The sequence below is a fragment of the Phocoena phocoena genome, chromosome 5 (genome assembly GCF_963924675.1).
Source record: "Phocoena phocoena chromosome 5, mPhoPho1.1, whole genome shotgun sequence".
NCBI classification, from domain to species: domain Eukaryota; kingdom Metazoa; phylum Chordata; class Mammalia; order Artiodactyla; family Phocoenidae; genus Phocoena; species Phocoena phocoena.
The window spans coordinates 69,137,158-69,153,885 of record NC_089223.1 but is presented as its reverse complement, the minus strand read 5'-3'; the positions used below and the strand labels follow the sequence as shown (position 1 = coordinate 69,153,885).

General features: G+C 37.9%; 1 protein-coding gene across 3 annotated transcripts in view; it reads right to left on the bottom strand.

Moving 5' to 3' along the window:
• Positions 1-16,728, bottom strand: part of GABRA4 (gamma-aminobutyric acid type A receptor subunit alpha4) — a 64,227-nt gene that overhangs the window by 34,673 nt on the left and 12,826 nt on the right. For 2 of the 3 annotated variants that reach the window (XM_065878272.1, XM_065878273.1), the window contains exons 3-8: positions 14,249-14,316; positions 13,063-13,283; positions 12,808-12,890; positions 9,784-9,927; positions 7,946-8,098; positions 529-788 (exon numbers count right to left, since the gene is read on the bottom strand). In XM_065878272.1, the coding sequence (XP_065734344.1) occupies positions 529-788; positions 7,946-8,098; positions 9,784-9,927; positions 12,808-12,890; positions 13,063-13,283; positions 14,249-14,316 (929 nt within the window). The remainder of the gene's footprint in view (positions 1-528; positions 789-7,945; positions 8,099-9,783; positions 9,928-12,807; positions 12,891-13,062; positions 13,284-14,248; positions 14,317-16,728) is intronic. The other variant, XM_065878274.1, reaches the window with a different exon arrangement.

Below are 16,728 nucleotides of genomic sequence, written 5' to 3'. Positions count from 1 at the left end.
GGCACAGCCCCATGGGATCGTTCTCATGTGGAGCTATGTTAAGAACTGCTGCTTTACTTTGTTCAATGAACTCTACTGAGATGCCTTTCCAACCCACTTAAGGGTATCCACAGGTTTCTTTTAAGCGCATACATAAGATTTTGCCCCTCTCTATAAAAATTTTTTAATCCTGAAAAGAACTTTCAAACAACTAGCTGTGTACCTCAAGCTCATCCAGAGCTGTTTAACTTTATTTTTTTTCGGTACACGGGCCTCTCACTGTTGCGGCCTCTCCCGTTGCGGAGCACAGGCTCCGGACGCGCAGGCCCAGTGGCCATGGCTCACGGGCCCAGCCACTCCGCAGAGCTGTTTAACTTTTAAGCCACTAGTCACAATTTTAAAGTATAAAGGCATGATTATCCTTTAATATTTTTCTGGATTTTTAAATGACTTACAGTTTGTCATTGGGATCTTCAACTTCTTAGCTTTTCCCCGGCAATGCAAATTTGACCAAGATGCTGAAATCTTAAAGGATATTAAGTCAAATACCTGCAGAGGTGCTTCAGGTTGCTTTTCTCTCAGCACTGGAGCAGCTGGAATTTCCTGGGGGGCTTTTGATGTCTTCCTTTTGGCTTTTGCCATTTGAACATTGGTAAAGTAGTTGACAGCAGCAAACTCAATAAGGGCCGAAAACACAAAAGCAAAGCAGACAGCTATGAACCAATCCATGGCAGTCGCATAGGACACTTTGGGCAAAGAATGCCGTGCACTGATGCTCAGTGTGGTCATGGTGAGCACTGTGGTTATTCCTTCAAAGCAAAAGAGCAAAGAGACAAAATACTTTATGGTTACTTCAATGCATAAAAACAAACAAAAAGACCTGGAAATTTGGTGGGGTGAGGGTAACAAAGTTTACAATAACTCAAACCAAACCATCTTTGATGTAAGATTCCAGTCATAGTGGTTCAGTGAAATTAGCACAGGATTTGGAGTGAGAGACAGAGATGGTTCAAATCCTGACTCTTCTAATCACTGGCTCAGTGTGAGTTGGATTAAGTTAGGAAAACTCACTGGTTTCATTTGATACCCACTTATTGGGTTTACAATGAAGATTAAAAGTATCTAAGGCACCTAACATATACTGGGTTCATGTTAGTACCTGGGCCAATGTACCTAAGAAACTCAACACACACTTAACAGAAAGTGTGACTCATTGAAGCATTGACTCTCAACCAGGAGTGGGAAGATGGTAGCAATGAAAACTGAAGCATCAGAATTCCTGGGGTAGGCATGGCCCACTGCTGTTGAGAATCTCTATCAGAAAAAGCACAAGTTATATGTATTTATAGTCTTTACCTGAATATTACTTATTGAATTAAAATAACAAATTTACTAGTTGTAAAATAGCTTAATTTATATAAAACGACATAGGTATACTCCTGAGAAATAGACTTCTAGAATAATCTGGCTTTAAAAATATTGGGCATCTACTGCCCATCAGTTTGTGGTTGGTAGGAAAATATTGGCAACAAGAATAGAGGTACTTCTCACGCATCAATAGGCTTCTGAAGCATATCATCTCCAGAAAAGGCTTCTCCTCAGCCTGGGAAAAAAGTCAGTCCCCATTCTCAATGGAAGAATTCCACTTGCCACTGAAACTGTAGAGAAATGCATTACGTAGGGATGCTAATATTTGCACAATTGTCCCTTTCTGAATCTTTGCCTCTCTGTGTATCTAATCCATGTTATGTAGTTAAGCTTGGAAATTTACATGGAGATTTACCATATCCATTTAAACTCATTCTATGTAATGCCTAGGAAATCTCTTGAATTGACACACCCAGGTGTTTGGGGATGGTGATGATGACAACAATAACAATGATGAAGGCATAAACTATATCCAGTCCATGCCAATCCACAGCTGAAAGCCAAATAACACATGTTAAACTGAAAAAATAGTGAGTCCCATGCAATAATAAAAGAATAATAATATTTTGATGTAGGGAGAAATAATACTGTCCTCTCAACTCAGCACTTAATTATGTTCTGCCCTAATTGTTCCATTTGAGTGAGCTTTGTTTCCACTACTTGATTGAGCATAGACTTCTTAAGGGCAGAATGGCTAACACTGCTTCAGGATTTACCTTATTTCACGTAGTGCCGAGCATATGATAAATGCACTGTAAATAAAAATACATTTTTCAGCTCTTCATCAATCTATTTTCTTTCTAGTCCCTTCTGAACTGTCATTGTTTACAACATGAAAAACTAGAGCAACTGTGTAGCTTCTGAGCTATGGATCTTTCAAAAACATTCCATAGACTATACAGAGGAAGAAAGTTGAGAATTTGGTTGTATTCCCTTTAAAAATTTTTTCATGCTATTTTTAGCATTTCATTAGTCAAAAACAGATTTTAAAATGTGTTTTTTCAGTCAAATATATAAATACCTAAATGCCTATGAAAATGCAATCTTGTGAATTTAGTAGACTTTGTTTCGAAAAGAGACCTCAGGACTTTTAGGTCTCTACTTGAAATCTCAGGAAAATGGCACCATTCCCATGCTTATTGTGAGATATGTGAATAAAGCCTAAATTAATTCTGAAAAATTTTAGCTACAAAATTTAAAGATATATCAAGGTTTTTCTTCTTATTCATAACAACTTAAGTTTAATGGCCTATTAAGAATTCAAAAATGTTCTACAACTTTATTAAGCATGTTTCCTCTAATAGCATAGAAATTGTGCTGAAAGCACTTGAAAATAAAAAATGAACAGTGCAGTGTTAATAAGAATACTGCTCAGAAATCAGAAAATTTCACAGTGACCATACTGTGATAATCAAAAAGGAAACTGAAACTCAAATATAAGCAACTTAAGATCCTCCATGTTGCTGTGAACATTTTTTTGGTAATAGAATGATTTCTCCTGAGGACCAGAAGTAGTGGTCTTCGTCTTCTCCTGCAGTATGAGAAGAAATTCCATTATTAATGCCAAGTAAGCAGAGTATTAATTCAATTATTGAGCCATGAATCCAAAAATTACTTTCTGAATGTTAATGAGGGTGGATCACCAGGTTTATGAATATGTTAAATAACGTATGGACATCTACGCAAAAACATTGGATATGTGGCCGCTTTCCATCTCTCTTTCATTGTCTAGGGTAAACTTGATTCTAAAGTTTGTAGAAAGACCCTTCAGATATTATGGCTCCTATTTTATGACTGTTGGCAAAATTAGGAAAGTAACTGGCATAAACAATTGGCTGAGTGTTTGAAGTTGCCATCCCTTTAGACATTAAAAAGTTTCTCTGCCTGGAGTTCAAATTTAAGAAAGCACTAGCACAACAGGAATGGGCTTATTACACCTGTTTTTAGGTGGAACATTTGGTTAAATAAACACCAACACAATAGCAAACAGATGCCAACTTTTCAGATTAAGAAGCCACGCTTCCTCTGCATCGAGGAAGATAGTACATCCGTTACCACATCTACCGTGAAAGCACTTTAATAACCATGGAATTTTTTTGACACGTTCAAGCATTGACGCCAGTTCCTGTTTTTAGAGTGCTGAATATGCACCATGTTGGTTGGCCCAGAAGCTGGAAGAGGACATGTACGAGTAGGCTAAGACTGTACACAAGAGTGCATTTTTGGCTATAGCCACTCCTAGAGAATGAACTAGTGATGATGTACACATGCCAGCTGGCGTTTACTCAGATTTCGTGTTTTACTATACTGGAATAATCAGAAAGCTTAGAGGCACACAACTTTAGAGATAGAAGCCCTTGCCAGAGAATTCAGCACACTCTCACTCCTTATATTTACACTGATTTTTTTTTTGGTTTTGTTTTTGCATGATCTTGAAAGACACCCCTGATCCAGAAAATTCTCTCCTTGGGTGAAGAGGAAAATGAGAATTTGGAAAGATAAATACTAGACCAGAATTAATTTTTTTACCTGAATCTCAAATGAAAGAGTGCTTACGTGCCCACAAATACTTAAAACTTAACTTCCTTAAAAAATACCATCGAAAGCATCAATAAACAATTTAATAATTACCATTCTGACACATCTTAGGTCTTAGAAGACTTAATTATTGGGCATAATTTCCCTGGTCAATCAAAACCAGTATCTTGGTACATGAGCACAATCAGAAAGAAACCAATGGAAAAAGCTACCCACAAAGTATCCTCAGCACACAGCCATACAATTTCACTCAGCTGCTCTGGAATTCTCCACAAGCCCCCATGTCCCCAGACCCCCTGTAAAGAAAGAAAGGCAGAGTAGAAATGGGAGAGTTCTCAAAGTTAGGCAGAAATTGTCTTGGGTCTATCGCTTAAATATATGACTTTATACAAGTTTCTTAATCTCTTTGAGTCTATATCCTTAGCCATATGAAATTAATAATGCCTACCTTGCTGAGTTATCGTGAAGATTAAATGAGATGACCCCTATCAGTACATGGCAAATCTTACCATCATTATTATTAGTGTTACCGGTATCCTTACCACATGCTACTTAATTTCCTTACAGTATCTTATCTGGATAGGAAATGTTGGGTGGGCAATATAATATATAATCAATGCTATCTCTCCTCATACCACTGGAAATTTCAATTATTTGCGGACAAATGGGACAAAACAATGGCTATGAGTTTATAATGAACCAAGAAAGCATTCAAAGCTTATCAACCAATCACAATAACTAGAAAATATGGAGAACATTCACATTATAGTATCAAGTAGTGATTCTCAAATGAGGGAGATGGCAGCGTGAGCTGTCATAGTAATCAATGACACTAAAAATAGTATTTACTGTGTGGTAGGCATTGTTCCAAGGGCTTTATCCAAATTTACTCATTGAGGGCTTCCCTGGTGGCACAGTGGTTAAGAATCCGCCTGCCAATGCAGGGGACACGGATTCAATCCCTGGTCCGGGAAGATCCCACATGCCACGGAGCAACTAAGCCCGTGTGCCACAACTACTGAGCCTGTGCTCTGGAGCCTGCGAGCCACAGCTACTGAAGTCCGCATGCATTACAGCCCACACGCCACAACTACTGAGCCCATGCACCGCAACTACTGAAGCCCGGGCGCCTAGAGCTCGTGCTCCACAAGAGAAGCCAACACATTGAGAAGCTTGAGCACCACAACGAAGAGTAGCCCCAGCTCACCACAACTGGAGAAAGCCCGTGAGCAGCAACAAAGACCCAACACAGCCAAAAATAAATAAAAATTTTAAAAAAAGCAAAAATCCCAAAATAAACAAAAAAAACAAAAACAAATTAATTAATTGAATCCTCCTAGCAACCCTATGTAGTAGCAACAATGTATCCTGTTGTAACACATGAGGAAACAGGCAGAAATAACTCGCTGAAGGTTCACAGCTAATAAGTGGTGGACTTTGGGGTTACAACTTTTGTCTCGCTCCAGAGTCTGCACTTTTGACATGACTACCTCTTAATCAAAGGCATCATTAATGGGTCAATATTATCTGTTCTAGAAATTATTTAGGAACATAGAAAAAAGATGGTATATGTGTAAAAGTAATTTTATTTTTATTTTCAATGATGACAGTTCCTGAAATATTAATATTTTTTGTATGAGGAAAAGTTAAGGGACTTTGATCTGGTTCTCAGCCTCAGCAGATACCTCCTGCCCAGTCAGGCTGCCTCTGGACATGATGTGTAGACCCAAGGTTAATCATTCTCTCACTGCACTCAATGAGAGAATGGACATCAAGCATTTAGCAGATTAATCCCTTGTCGGCAACATGGATGGACCTAGAGATTATCATACTAAGTGAAGTAAGCCAGACAGAGAAAGAAAAATATCATTGGATATCAGTTACATGTGGAATGTAAGCAATGACACAAATGAACTTATTTACAAAACAGAAACAGACTCACAGATATAGAAAAGAAACTTATGGTTACCAAAGAAGAAAGTGGGGGGAGGAATAAATTAGGAGTTTGGGATTAATATATACATGCTACTATATATAAAATAAAAAACAAGGTCCTACTTATAGCACAAGGAACAATACTCAATATTTTGTAATAACCTCGGAGGGAAAAGAATATGAAAAAGAATATACATATATGTGTGTGTGTATATATATATATATATATATATATGACTGAGTCACTTTGCTGTACACCTGAAACTAACACTGCAAATAAACTGTATTTCACTTTAAAAAAAAAGAATTTAGCAGAGTGTCTGGCATTACATAATAATGCATATTTTCTTTTAAAAACAGTTAATAATCAAGGAAACCAAGTCATAACAAAATAAATCTCCCCTACGCAATAGAGCATATGGTAAAAAGTAACTAACATGTGCTAAGTGCTCCATATACCCTGTAATGAGTACTGCACATAATTCTAAATCTTTACTAGTCTGTGAAGGAGAGATGTGTTATCACAGTTTTATGGATGGAGAAAATAAGTGGCAGATGTGGGTTTTAAAACCTGACCTATTGGAGTCCAAAGCTTAGATGTGTTTTCTCCTCTTTCATTTTCACACCTATTTTTAATAGCTAAAATTTACTCAACACTTGCAATGAACCCTCGCAACTCTACGAAGTAGGTAGTGCCATAACACCTGTTCACTGCCTTCGTGAGGTCACACCCTACCCTCAGCACTGACCCTCCTCTAAGAGTATCCCTGGTAGGATTCCAAAACCTTCTTGAGTAAACCTAAAGGGGTGGGGGAGGGTGTCCATGGCAAACACCCCACATTCAGGTCCACTGAGAACACTAAGATGCCCTTATATCAGAAGTTCTCTAAATGGATCAGAGGTGGGATGAGAAGTTCCCATTCTCTCCAGTTCCTTCTCACCAGCATCCCTTCAGCTATTGTGTGATGAGGGATATTATACCATGGCTTCTATTTGGCTTTCTACCAAGTAGAAAAAGCAAAGGGAAATTGGCATCTCTTGTGAGGATTATACCTCCTTTCCATTCCATTTTCATCCCATAACTGAATGCTTTTGCCACTCACAATCAATAGAAAAAGAATAGAGAGATATGTTGAATTAAATAAATATCATTATAACTAATTTTAATATTTAAAAGCAAGCCTGATAAGCAAAAGGCTTATTTTCAGCTACAAAAATTGAAAACTCAGGTGTTCTGGACCTCATAGGGTTAAGAATATGATATATAGGAAGCCATTGTAAAAACAAAAAGAATAAAATGTGTAGTATTCTGAAAAAAAAGATGTAGGTAGAATATAACAATAAGCTAATAAACTAAGCATATAATACTTCCAATTCCATGCATTTAAACCATTTGCCTTTTGTTCCTCTTCATTAAAAGGCAAATTATTCTAAGGTTTTCATATTCATTCATCCATGACTTTTGTTTTATTTTAAGCTCCCAATGCATTTCATTTCAACACATAGATATGATTTTTAATTCAATCACACAGTATTAAGCTAGGAACCCAAGAACATCACCCAAAGTGAAATTATATTCAGATTCACACTTGGTCTTCACCTGCCAGTTCTCAATAAAGGAAATCTGGTGGAGCCCCAAAGGAAGGGATGGACTGCCCATATCCTCTCAAGCTTTATTACTTTGTATTGGCTGATAAAAATGAAACCTTAGGGGCTTCCCTGGTGGCGCAGTGGTTGGGAGTCCGCCTGCCGATGCAGGGGACAAGGGTTCGTGCCCCGTTCCGGGAGGATCCCACACGCCGTGGAGCGGCTGGGCCCGTGAGCCATGGCCGCTGAGCCTGAGTGTCCGGAGCCTGCACGTCTGGAGCCTGTGCTCCGCAGCGGGAGAGGCCACAGCAGTGAGAGGCCCGCGTACCGCAAAAAAAAAAGAAACCTTATGTGAGTCTTTACTTAGCACAGCCAGATATATTACTGTTTAATATTTTGTTAGAGATGATATCTGAAGGTTATTCCCATGATCAAAATGTAAGGTGGACAAAAATACCCAAGAAATGATTATAATTACCGAATACAGTCCTAGCTGGAACTGATTCCTTATTTATCCAGAATGAAACTTGAGAAAGAATTACTGTCATAATACATGGAATGTACGTCTGAATCATAAAATAACCCATCTTCCGTCTGAGGTGAAAATAAACCGTCATAACGATATATTCACCTGCGAATGAAACATGAGGAAAATACGTTATAGGTTCTGCGGGCAATTATTCAATGGCTTTATAATCATATTTCAGACTAACAAACAGTATTCTAGGCAAAGAAAGTATCGGATTGAGTAACAACACACGCACTGAGAAATATGTAGTTCCCAACTGGGGGGGGGAAATGATACTGCCCATCATTACACAGAAAAACATTTCTGTTGCATGTAGTAATTAAGCAATTGAATAAGTTGGGCTATAACTTTATAAAAATTCTTTGCAGTGCTTTCTATTTTAAAGCGATTGGCCTTCATTTTCAGCATTTTCTAGAGCAGAATTTAGACCTAACCTTTATGGAAAATCACTAGAAAAAAATGAAAATACACATACACATGAAAATATAAAGCTTAATTTTAGAAAGAATTGGAATACAAAGGCATACATTATATATACATATATGCTTAGGGAAAGGTTACCTTACTGTCTTAGTTTTAGGAAAGAGCTTTATTTCTAAATGTGGCATATGTGAAGAAAAATACAAAGAAACACATATAACATACGGCCATATGTAACATCCCTGAGTTCAGGCATGTTTTATTGGCATTTAGACAAAAACCTAAAAAAGCTAATAAGTAAATATACCATAAGATTTCTGGTAGCTCTTGATAATATTTTTAATGTTACATCTGAAAGTAAGGTATTGAGAAAGTTACTTAGGAAGCAGTAGCTTTATTCTCAGACTGTGAAGCCCAAGATTCAGAAGCCTCAAATCCTCCCAAAATGTATTTTTAATCTCACTTACAGGCTGGAAAAGAAATGTCTTTAAAAAAAATAGTTTTTCCTGGTGATATGTGTATGTAAGGAATAGTTTTAGAACAAGCAATAATTAGCTGTTTTTCCCCATTGAATATGACAAAAACTAAATCCTATGCTTCTTACCATTCACATCCCCAAAGCAAGTACAGACCAAGAATCATCAAAAATAATCATCCATCTACTCATGTGACAGCTTTAATATACACCCTTAACATATTTTATAATTAAGCTTTATATTTTGCTTTTACTTTTGAAAAGAGGGTAGCGTAGCACCACAAAAATTGGGCGAGATTTAAAAAAAAAAGATTTGGGGAAATCACCAAAAACAGGGAAATCCAGTGCTCAAAAATCAATGGTCAGGGCTTCCCTGGTGGCGCAGTGGTTGAGAGTCCGCCTGCCGATGCAGGGGACGCAGGTTCGTGCCCCGGTCCGGGAAGATCCCACATGCCGCTGAGCGGCTAGGCCCGTGAGCCATGGCCGCCGAGCCTGCGCATCCGGAGCCTGTGCTCCGCAATGGGAGAGGCCACAACAGTGAGAGGCCCGCGTACCACAAAAAAAAAAAAAAAAAAAAAAAAAAAAAAATCAATGGTCAGATTTCCCACCTCAGAATTCTGTTGAAAACAGTTCTGATATATTTGATTATTGGCTTTTGTTTCTGAATAAGAAAACCAGCTCACTTCTCACATGTCACCAACTCAGAATTTATTTTAAACTAAAACAAGATTTAAATACAAATGAAGTCTGAACTGTGATTTATGCATCAACTCTATTTCTGGAAACTTTTAGCTGTCCCCTGAAAACACGAGATATTTCAATGAAGAAGCTAGGACAAAACTCCATTGCCAATGCTAGGTAGCATATTGACTCAAATTGTTAAACATCTCACCCGTGATGGATTTGATAGTTTCACTTGATACAGTTTGCCCAATCAAGTCATACTGAACTAAGCTGGAAGACTCCTTTGGAACTTCTACTGATTTCTCAGGACCTTTTGTCCACGTATAAATCATCTCACTCTTCGGATAGGCATCTGGATGAGAGCACAGAATGTGGTTAGATTCAGAGCTCCTTTTCCATCAGCATTGATGGTCAACGATTAAGAATATTACACATGTTCAGGAAAGATGTAATAAATGAAAAAAAGAATCATTATGATTTATTCAAACACGTTTAAGATTGAGAAGACTGTAGAGATTAAATAAACAGCCTTGCAACTGGGTATATTTCTTACTTTTATGCCAAAGGTTTGGAGGGGAGACTACAACTAAGGCAACTAAAATGCTATGTATGCATCAGTGCACTTGGTATGTTTCCATACTAATAGGATAAACAGTTGAAAAGCAGAAATAATAAACCCCCCAAAAGTACTGTCCAACTGCTACTCCCTTTCTAACTCACTGCCAGTATTTGACCAATATCGACTTCTTCCATCCTAATGCAGCTCTGCCAATTAGAAATGTACCAGATGCTGCGTATAATAATACAACAACAAAAACAAAAAGAGCAAATCCTACTGTTGGGAGAGCTCTCCAGGGGTCACCTATTCCAGACTCTGCCTCTGGGCAATACCCATGCTTTTTGGGAACCACTCTGCGGTAACAACTGGCTATGCTGTTTATAAAGCTCTCCAGGGAATGTACTTACACAACCAGTTCCACTACCTTTAAACTCTCACAATCAGAACATTTTCCTTTCTATCTTCAACAAATCCCTCCCAGCGGCAATTCAAGCCCATTTTCTATTATTTGGTGTTCAGTACAAATGGAGACCAGCTGCTTGCTTACCAGTCTACCCAGAACAGATAGCTTGGCTCACACACAAATGAGTTCAGAAGAACAAAGATGAATTGTATGCTACCCTCTGCAAACCTTCCTAAAAGGCCTAGAGCACAGTAGGTCCTCAGTGAAAGTGTTTAATTCTACAAAAGGAATTGATACCTAGGGAGACTATCTTTATAAGCGACTTTGCAAAACAAACTATAAGGCTTGTGTTGTCATTTAGCACTACACAATTGTGTGTCAAGGTTTATCTTCTGAAGTATATGTATGCTTAATCATGCAGTTAAAGTCCCAGAATGCTATGATCCTGCATGATATTTTTTTTTTTTTTTTTTTTTTGGTGGTACACGGGCCTCTCACTGTTGTGGCCCCTCCCGCTGCGGAGCACAGGCTCCGGACGCGCAGGCTCAGCGGCCATGGCTCACAAGCCCAGCTGCTTCGCAGCATGTGGGATCTTCCCGGATCGGGACACGAACCCGTGTCCCCTGCATTGGCAGGCGGACTCTCAACCACTGTGCCACCGGGGAAGCTCCCTGCATGATATTTTAAATCAGGTATCCTACTCTTGGCTATCTTATAACCATTTTTCCCCATTTTTTCTCATGCCTATGAATTGTAAACATAGTTAAATGTTATTTTTCTCCTTCCAAAGTAATTAAGTATCTTTATTTGATAAGTATGATGGGCCTCTCTTTTCAGTTCTCAACCCCAAATCATCAGCTTCCAAGGAATAATTTCTTTATTTTATACAAACCCTGATGGAGGACCAACTATGTTTAAGTCACTCTGAAGAGTGTTCCATGAGATCTGGGGGCGGGGGGCGGGTGGGTGGGTGGGAAAGAACTTTCCCTAGACTAGAGCTATCTTGGGTGAAATTTAAATTATAGCACAAATAGTTTTAAATTCTGGCCCCAGTAAGATCGACCTTTCTGTTCACGTATTTTCTTCTGTTTTTATCTTCTCTCATTAAATCACTGGTCAGGGAGCAAAGGACCCTCTCTAGATTCAAGTTAGGCCAACGGGATATTGTGATTACTGGGGGTTATAAAAAGAATGGTGACTGCCGAGTCTCATTAAGTTAAGCAATGAGCAATGATAACAGCAGGCAACAGTTTCACAATCAGTGAGACTAAGAATGTGAAGCAATAGTAAAAGTCAGCATCTATTTTTGGTAGATTCTGATTGAGTCAAATATTTGAGGCAGACGTTAGAAGAGACGATCACATTTTGCTGCCATCTCTGAGAAGGCAGCTTGGGGGAAAGGAATTCCATATTCTGTCCTACCCATTCATTTTATCCTCCTGCCTTCCCGTCCACAAAATATCCCAAAGCCATCTGTCTCACATCTCCTCTGGTACCATCCTAGTCTAAGCCACCACCATCTTTGTATCAATATTAACACATACAGCCTCCAACTCTTCTCTGCTTCTCTCTAGCATCTCTACAATCCTTTCTAGGTAGAAAAGCTGAAATGCAATTGTGAAATGTCAATCAAAGAGTGCCACACCCCTTAGTAAATCCTTCCAAAGGTGTTCTAAAGCCCTTAGAATAATATCCACACTCCTTAATGTGGTCTGTAAGGCACTATACTGTCTTGCTCTGTCTACATATCAGACCACACCTCCTACTTGTTTTGGTCATGCTTCGGCTGCTTTTATACTAACAGTGCTGCTTATGCTATTCTAACCTATGTCATGTCAGGAAGCCCCGAACCTTCTTCTGCCTTTTTCAAGTCTGCCGTAAAGGATTCTGCTTGTAACAGAAACTATTAAATTACAAAAACAAAAAGATCATTTATACTTTCTATGTTACACCACCATCACATGGAGTTCAGAGGCCCCTAAATTTCACCACGGATCACCAACCTATTAATTATGAGTCAATCTACCTAGGCTATCTAGGTAGGCTAGGTAAGTAGAAATATGTTTTTGCTTTTTGGGGGAAAAGGGGTTGTTTTTACTTCTTTATTTAAATATATTAGATAATAAGCAGTCTCCTGTAAGTCAAACCTTGGACAGTTGTTGTCAGGGACAGTGATTTAAATGTTGGACTATGGAAAATCATGCACATATAAAAATATCAGCTTGCGTGAGATAATCATAAATTCTAACAACATTTTTATTGTAACTTACAACTCCCAAATTTCAAAGGGCATGCATGACCATCCATGGGGAAATCCACCAATCTCATGGGACACTCTGCACTTATGGTGAGTCTATGATGGAAAAAGGCAATTAAACAAAATCAACACTTTCTTTAAAAGTAATTTAAAGATCCCTCAATGAGGAAGCAGGAAGGAAGGAAAAAAAGAAAGACAGGAAGGAAGGAAGGGAAGAAAGGAAAAAAGAGAGTTAAAACGATAAAAAGCAAAAAAGAAAAATGACTACCTCATTGTGTATAAAATAGTGCCATTTCTCATAATTCTAAAAAGCTTATTTGGAGCTGTCATATTATGTGAGACAGATTTCTTTCCATTCCTGAAGAAAGTATCAGGAGTCCATACTTTTGTTACCATCATATTGTTCAATCTCAGAATTTCAATGGGGCCATCATATTTTAGTCTTTTGTCAATCCATGTCTGTCTGAAGAACACATCCATTGTGTATTCCTAGGGAAATTAGTTTGTGACATATTCAATCACAGATGACTACACATAAATATGCAGAAAAATGTATTAAATTCTAGCCTCTTTCCCACTCCAAAAAGACTACCCCAAATAAAAACAAATAGGAGCAACATTTTTTTTAAAAATCAGTGGAGCAAAAAAAGTGTCAGCAATTAAAGCATGTTATGTCCATCTTTATACCTTAATCTTCTACATTTGTTAGATAATCATACATATTAATCATTCAAGAATAATTACTATAATTTAATAAAACCACCAGCACCAGGTAATTACGGTTGTACTTTGTTTTAAATCAAGTGGCAACATTAATGTGTAACAAATATCACTGCATAATTCATCATAAAATTGTAGGGATCTCTTTAAGGCAAAGTAAAATATGTAAGAGAAATTTTATGACCACAGAATTTATTAACATTTGCCTAGAGTCAAGGAGAAAAGTAAAGTAGTTTCTTTGACCTGGAAACTGAAAATCTTTAATATTAGAGAACAGAACTGAATGGACAAATTTATCTTGACCAGTGCTTAATAGTCTAAGCTCTTTATGCCTGAGAGATGGAAGTGGGGGGGAGGGGTAGTGAGCAATTGGGCCAACAAGGAATTCTAAATGCAGTTAGGATTACAATATAGTTTCATACCAAAACTAATTACACTCTCTAATTTTCTCCTCTTCAATAATTTTCTACGGGAAAAAAAATACTACATACATTTTGTAGTATGGGGACTAGTAATAGAACGTTCTTTTCTGTGTTGAGAATTATTCCAAACCAAAAAATACTCAAATGTTAGAGCTGAAATGCAAGTTCCATGTCTTACTTTTGTAAACTTTTTAGGCTGTTCTTTGACTTTCTAGCTTTGTGTGATCGATTACAAAATAAATGCTAATTGCCCTCTTTTCTGCATGTTTTTTTCAAACCTCAAAAAGTACATTTAATTTCCCAAATACCTACCATTTCAACATCAGAAACAGGTCCAAAGCTAGTGACATATATGTCAGTTTTCACTTCTGTAACAGGACCTAGTAAGTATGAAGTAAATAAGTGTGAAAAAATAATTACCAATCTTACAGGCAAGGTGGGTTTGATAATTAAAAAGTAAAGACAGGTTATATATCATGTTTTCATGAGCATCTTAAATTTTCAATGAGACAATGCAGCTCTACAAAAAATGAAGACAAAAGAACAACAAAACCAGAAAGCAATGTTTACTTACGGTCAAAAAGAAACCCCAATTACTTACCAGGAACCTTATTTCTTCAAGATACATCACCCCTGCGCACTGCTACAACAGGCAGTGCAGGGAACAAAAGCTTTTAGCCTTTGTGATTTTTTTTTAGTCCATCATCTGACTGGCCTTTAGTAAAGAAGTGAGCTGTTAAAAAGAGGGAACTTAACCACAAGATTGAGGAGGAGAAAAACCATAATGGCTGTAAGGAATGCATCTTTGGCAAGTTAAGGATATTGGTAAAAACTTAAACACAAAGATGAGTCATGTCACCTTTAACAATAGGTAAACCATCCACTGGTAATTAGGACCAAAGTCAAGCTCTCCTAAACGTTAGACCTATTTATGCTCTACCACCTACTTGCTGTGTGATTTGGGGCAAGTTACTTAACTCCTCAACAGCAGCAACCATAACTATCAGGCAAGACTGTTGACGGAGATCAAATGAAATTGCTCCTATGAGACCCTGAACACAGTTACTCTCTCATGAAAGTACTTAACAGGTATTAGTTTCTCTTTTCTTCCAATAATGGCCACTACTGAGATTCTTTCCTACGTCTAAATAAAACTGGTTCAGGAACAAGTATATGGGTGTGTCTGGCAGAAGGGAAACGTGGGAGCATCATGACAATGGGCTGACAGATTTTAGACAAAGGAAAGTTGCTGCAATCTGGGTTTAGCACGATGCTTAAAATCAGAAATTCTGGAGTTCAATTTTGGCTCTAACACTTTCTAATTGTATGATCTTGGTCAAGTCACATATCATCAGAGATAAAGGTTTTAATGACTATTAACTGAAATAATACATGTAAATCTCCTGTCCCAGTCTCCAGAACATAATGTGCTCAATAATGAGAGCAATTGTTATTATACATATCAATTTTAATTACTAATAAAAATTTTAAATTGTTGCAATCTTGAACATCATTTCTTTCTTTCTTTTTTTTTGTGGTATGTGGGCCTCTCACTGTTGTGGTCTCTCCCGTTGCGGACACGCAGGCTCAACGGCCATGGCTCAGGGGCCCAGCCGCTCCGCGGCATGTGGGATCTTCCCGGAGCGGGGCACAAACCCGTGTGCCCTGCATCGGCAGGCGGACTCTCAACCACTGCGCCACCACGGAAGCCCTGATTTCTTAAATGATGGTTTATAACACTGTATGTCCAGGGGCTACCTATTCCATACTGGAAAGAATAACATCTGCTATCAAGATGGACTATTTCCCTTGAATAATGGTTGGGCAATCGGACTTAACGCCAAAAAAGACAAAGAACAATTGGGATAGCTTAATGCCCTAGGTCTAAAGTTACCCTCATAAAACAAATGAGAATATCTCTCCCTCTATATGGTGAAGATTGAGCCACAGAAAGAAAAATAGTTTGAAGGAGAAAGAAAATTCTTTTTTTGAATAAGTATGCTAGGAAAAATATATCCTTTGGAAGTATAGTGAGAGAAAATGTAGAGATCAGGCTGATCTGCCATGAGCTTTCATTTTTAAAAAATAACACCTTTGGAAAACAGAGAGAATTGAATTTTTATTTGAATGAGAAATTGAAAACAACAACAACAAAAATACGATAGTAAAGCCAAAGTGTTTCAGGAATAGATAGGTAATCCAGGAAGCAAGTAATGTGTGTTGAACCCTAGCAGATGGAGATTTCATTCAAAAAGATTCAATAGTGGGAAAAATCACTCTGCTCGTTTCTTAAGGACAACTGCTAAAGTGTTAAAAACACTACTTCAGTGCAAGTCAGGACAAGGAGAGATAAGTTGCTCAGAACAAATAAGGTTGAGTAGGTCCTGACAACAGGACTGTTTGATGAGAATCTTGAGAAATCCAGTTACTTTGAAGATCAATTTAGGATACTGGTTCTCAAACTTTAACTGGATCAGAATCACCTGGTAGGTTTGTTAAAGTACAGATTGCTGGACTCCACCCCAGACTTGCTGTTAGATTAGGTCTAAGGTGGGGCCTGACAATTCGCATTTCTAACAAGTTCCTAGGTGATGCTGTTCACTTCAGTTCACAGAAAGCATTTATCTGTTTTCTAGAACAGTATTTATTTACCAAACCATGTCCTGTAAAATATTAATACCATAGGTGTTCTATTGAAGTGGGGGAAGGGTAGGAGAGGGAGGATTTAGGCCAATCATATTTTTCCTTATACATTTATTTTAAGGTGTGTGGGTTTATGCTAATTCTTAAGG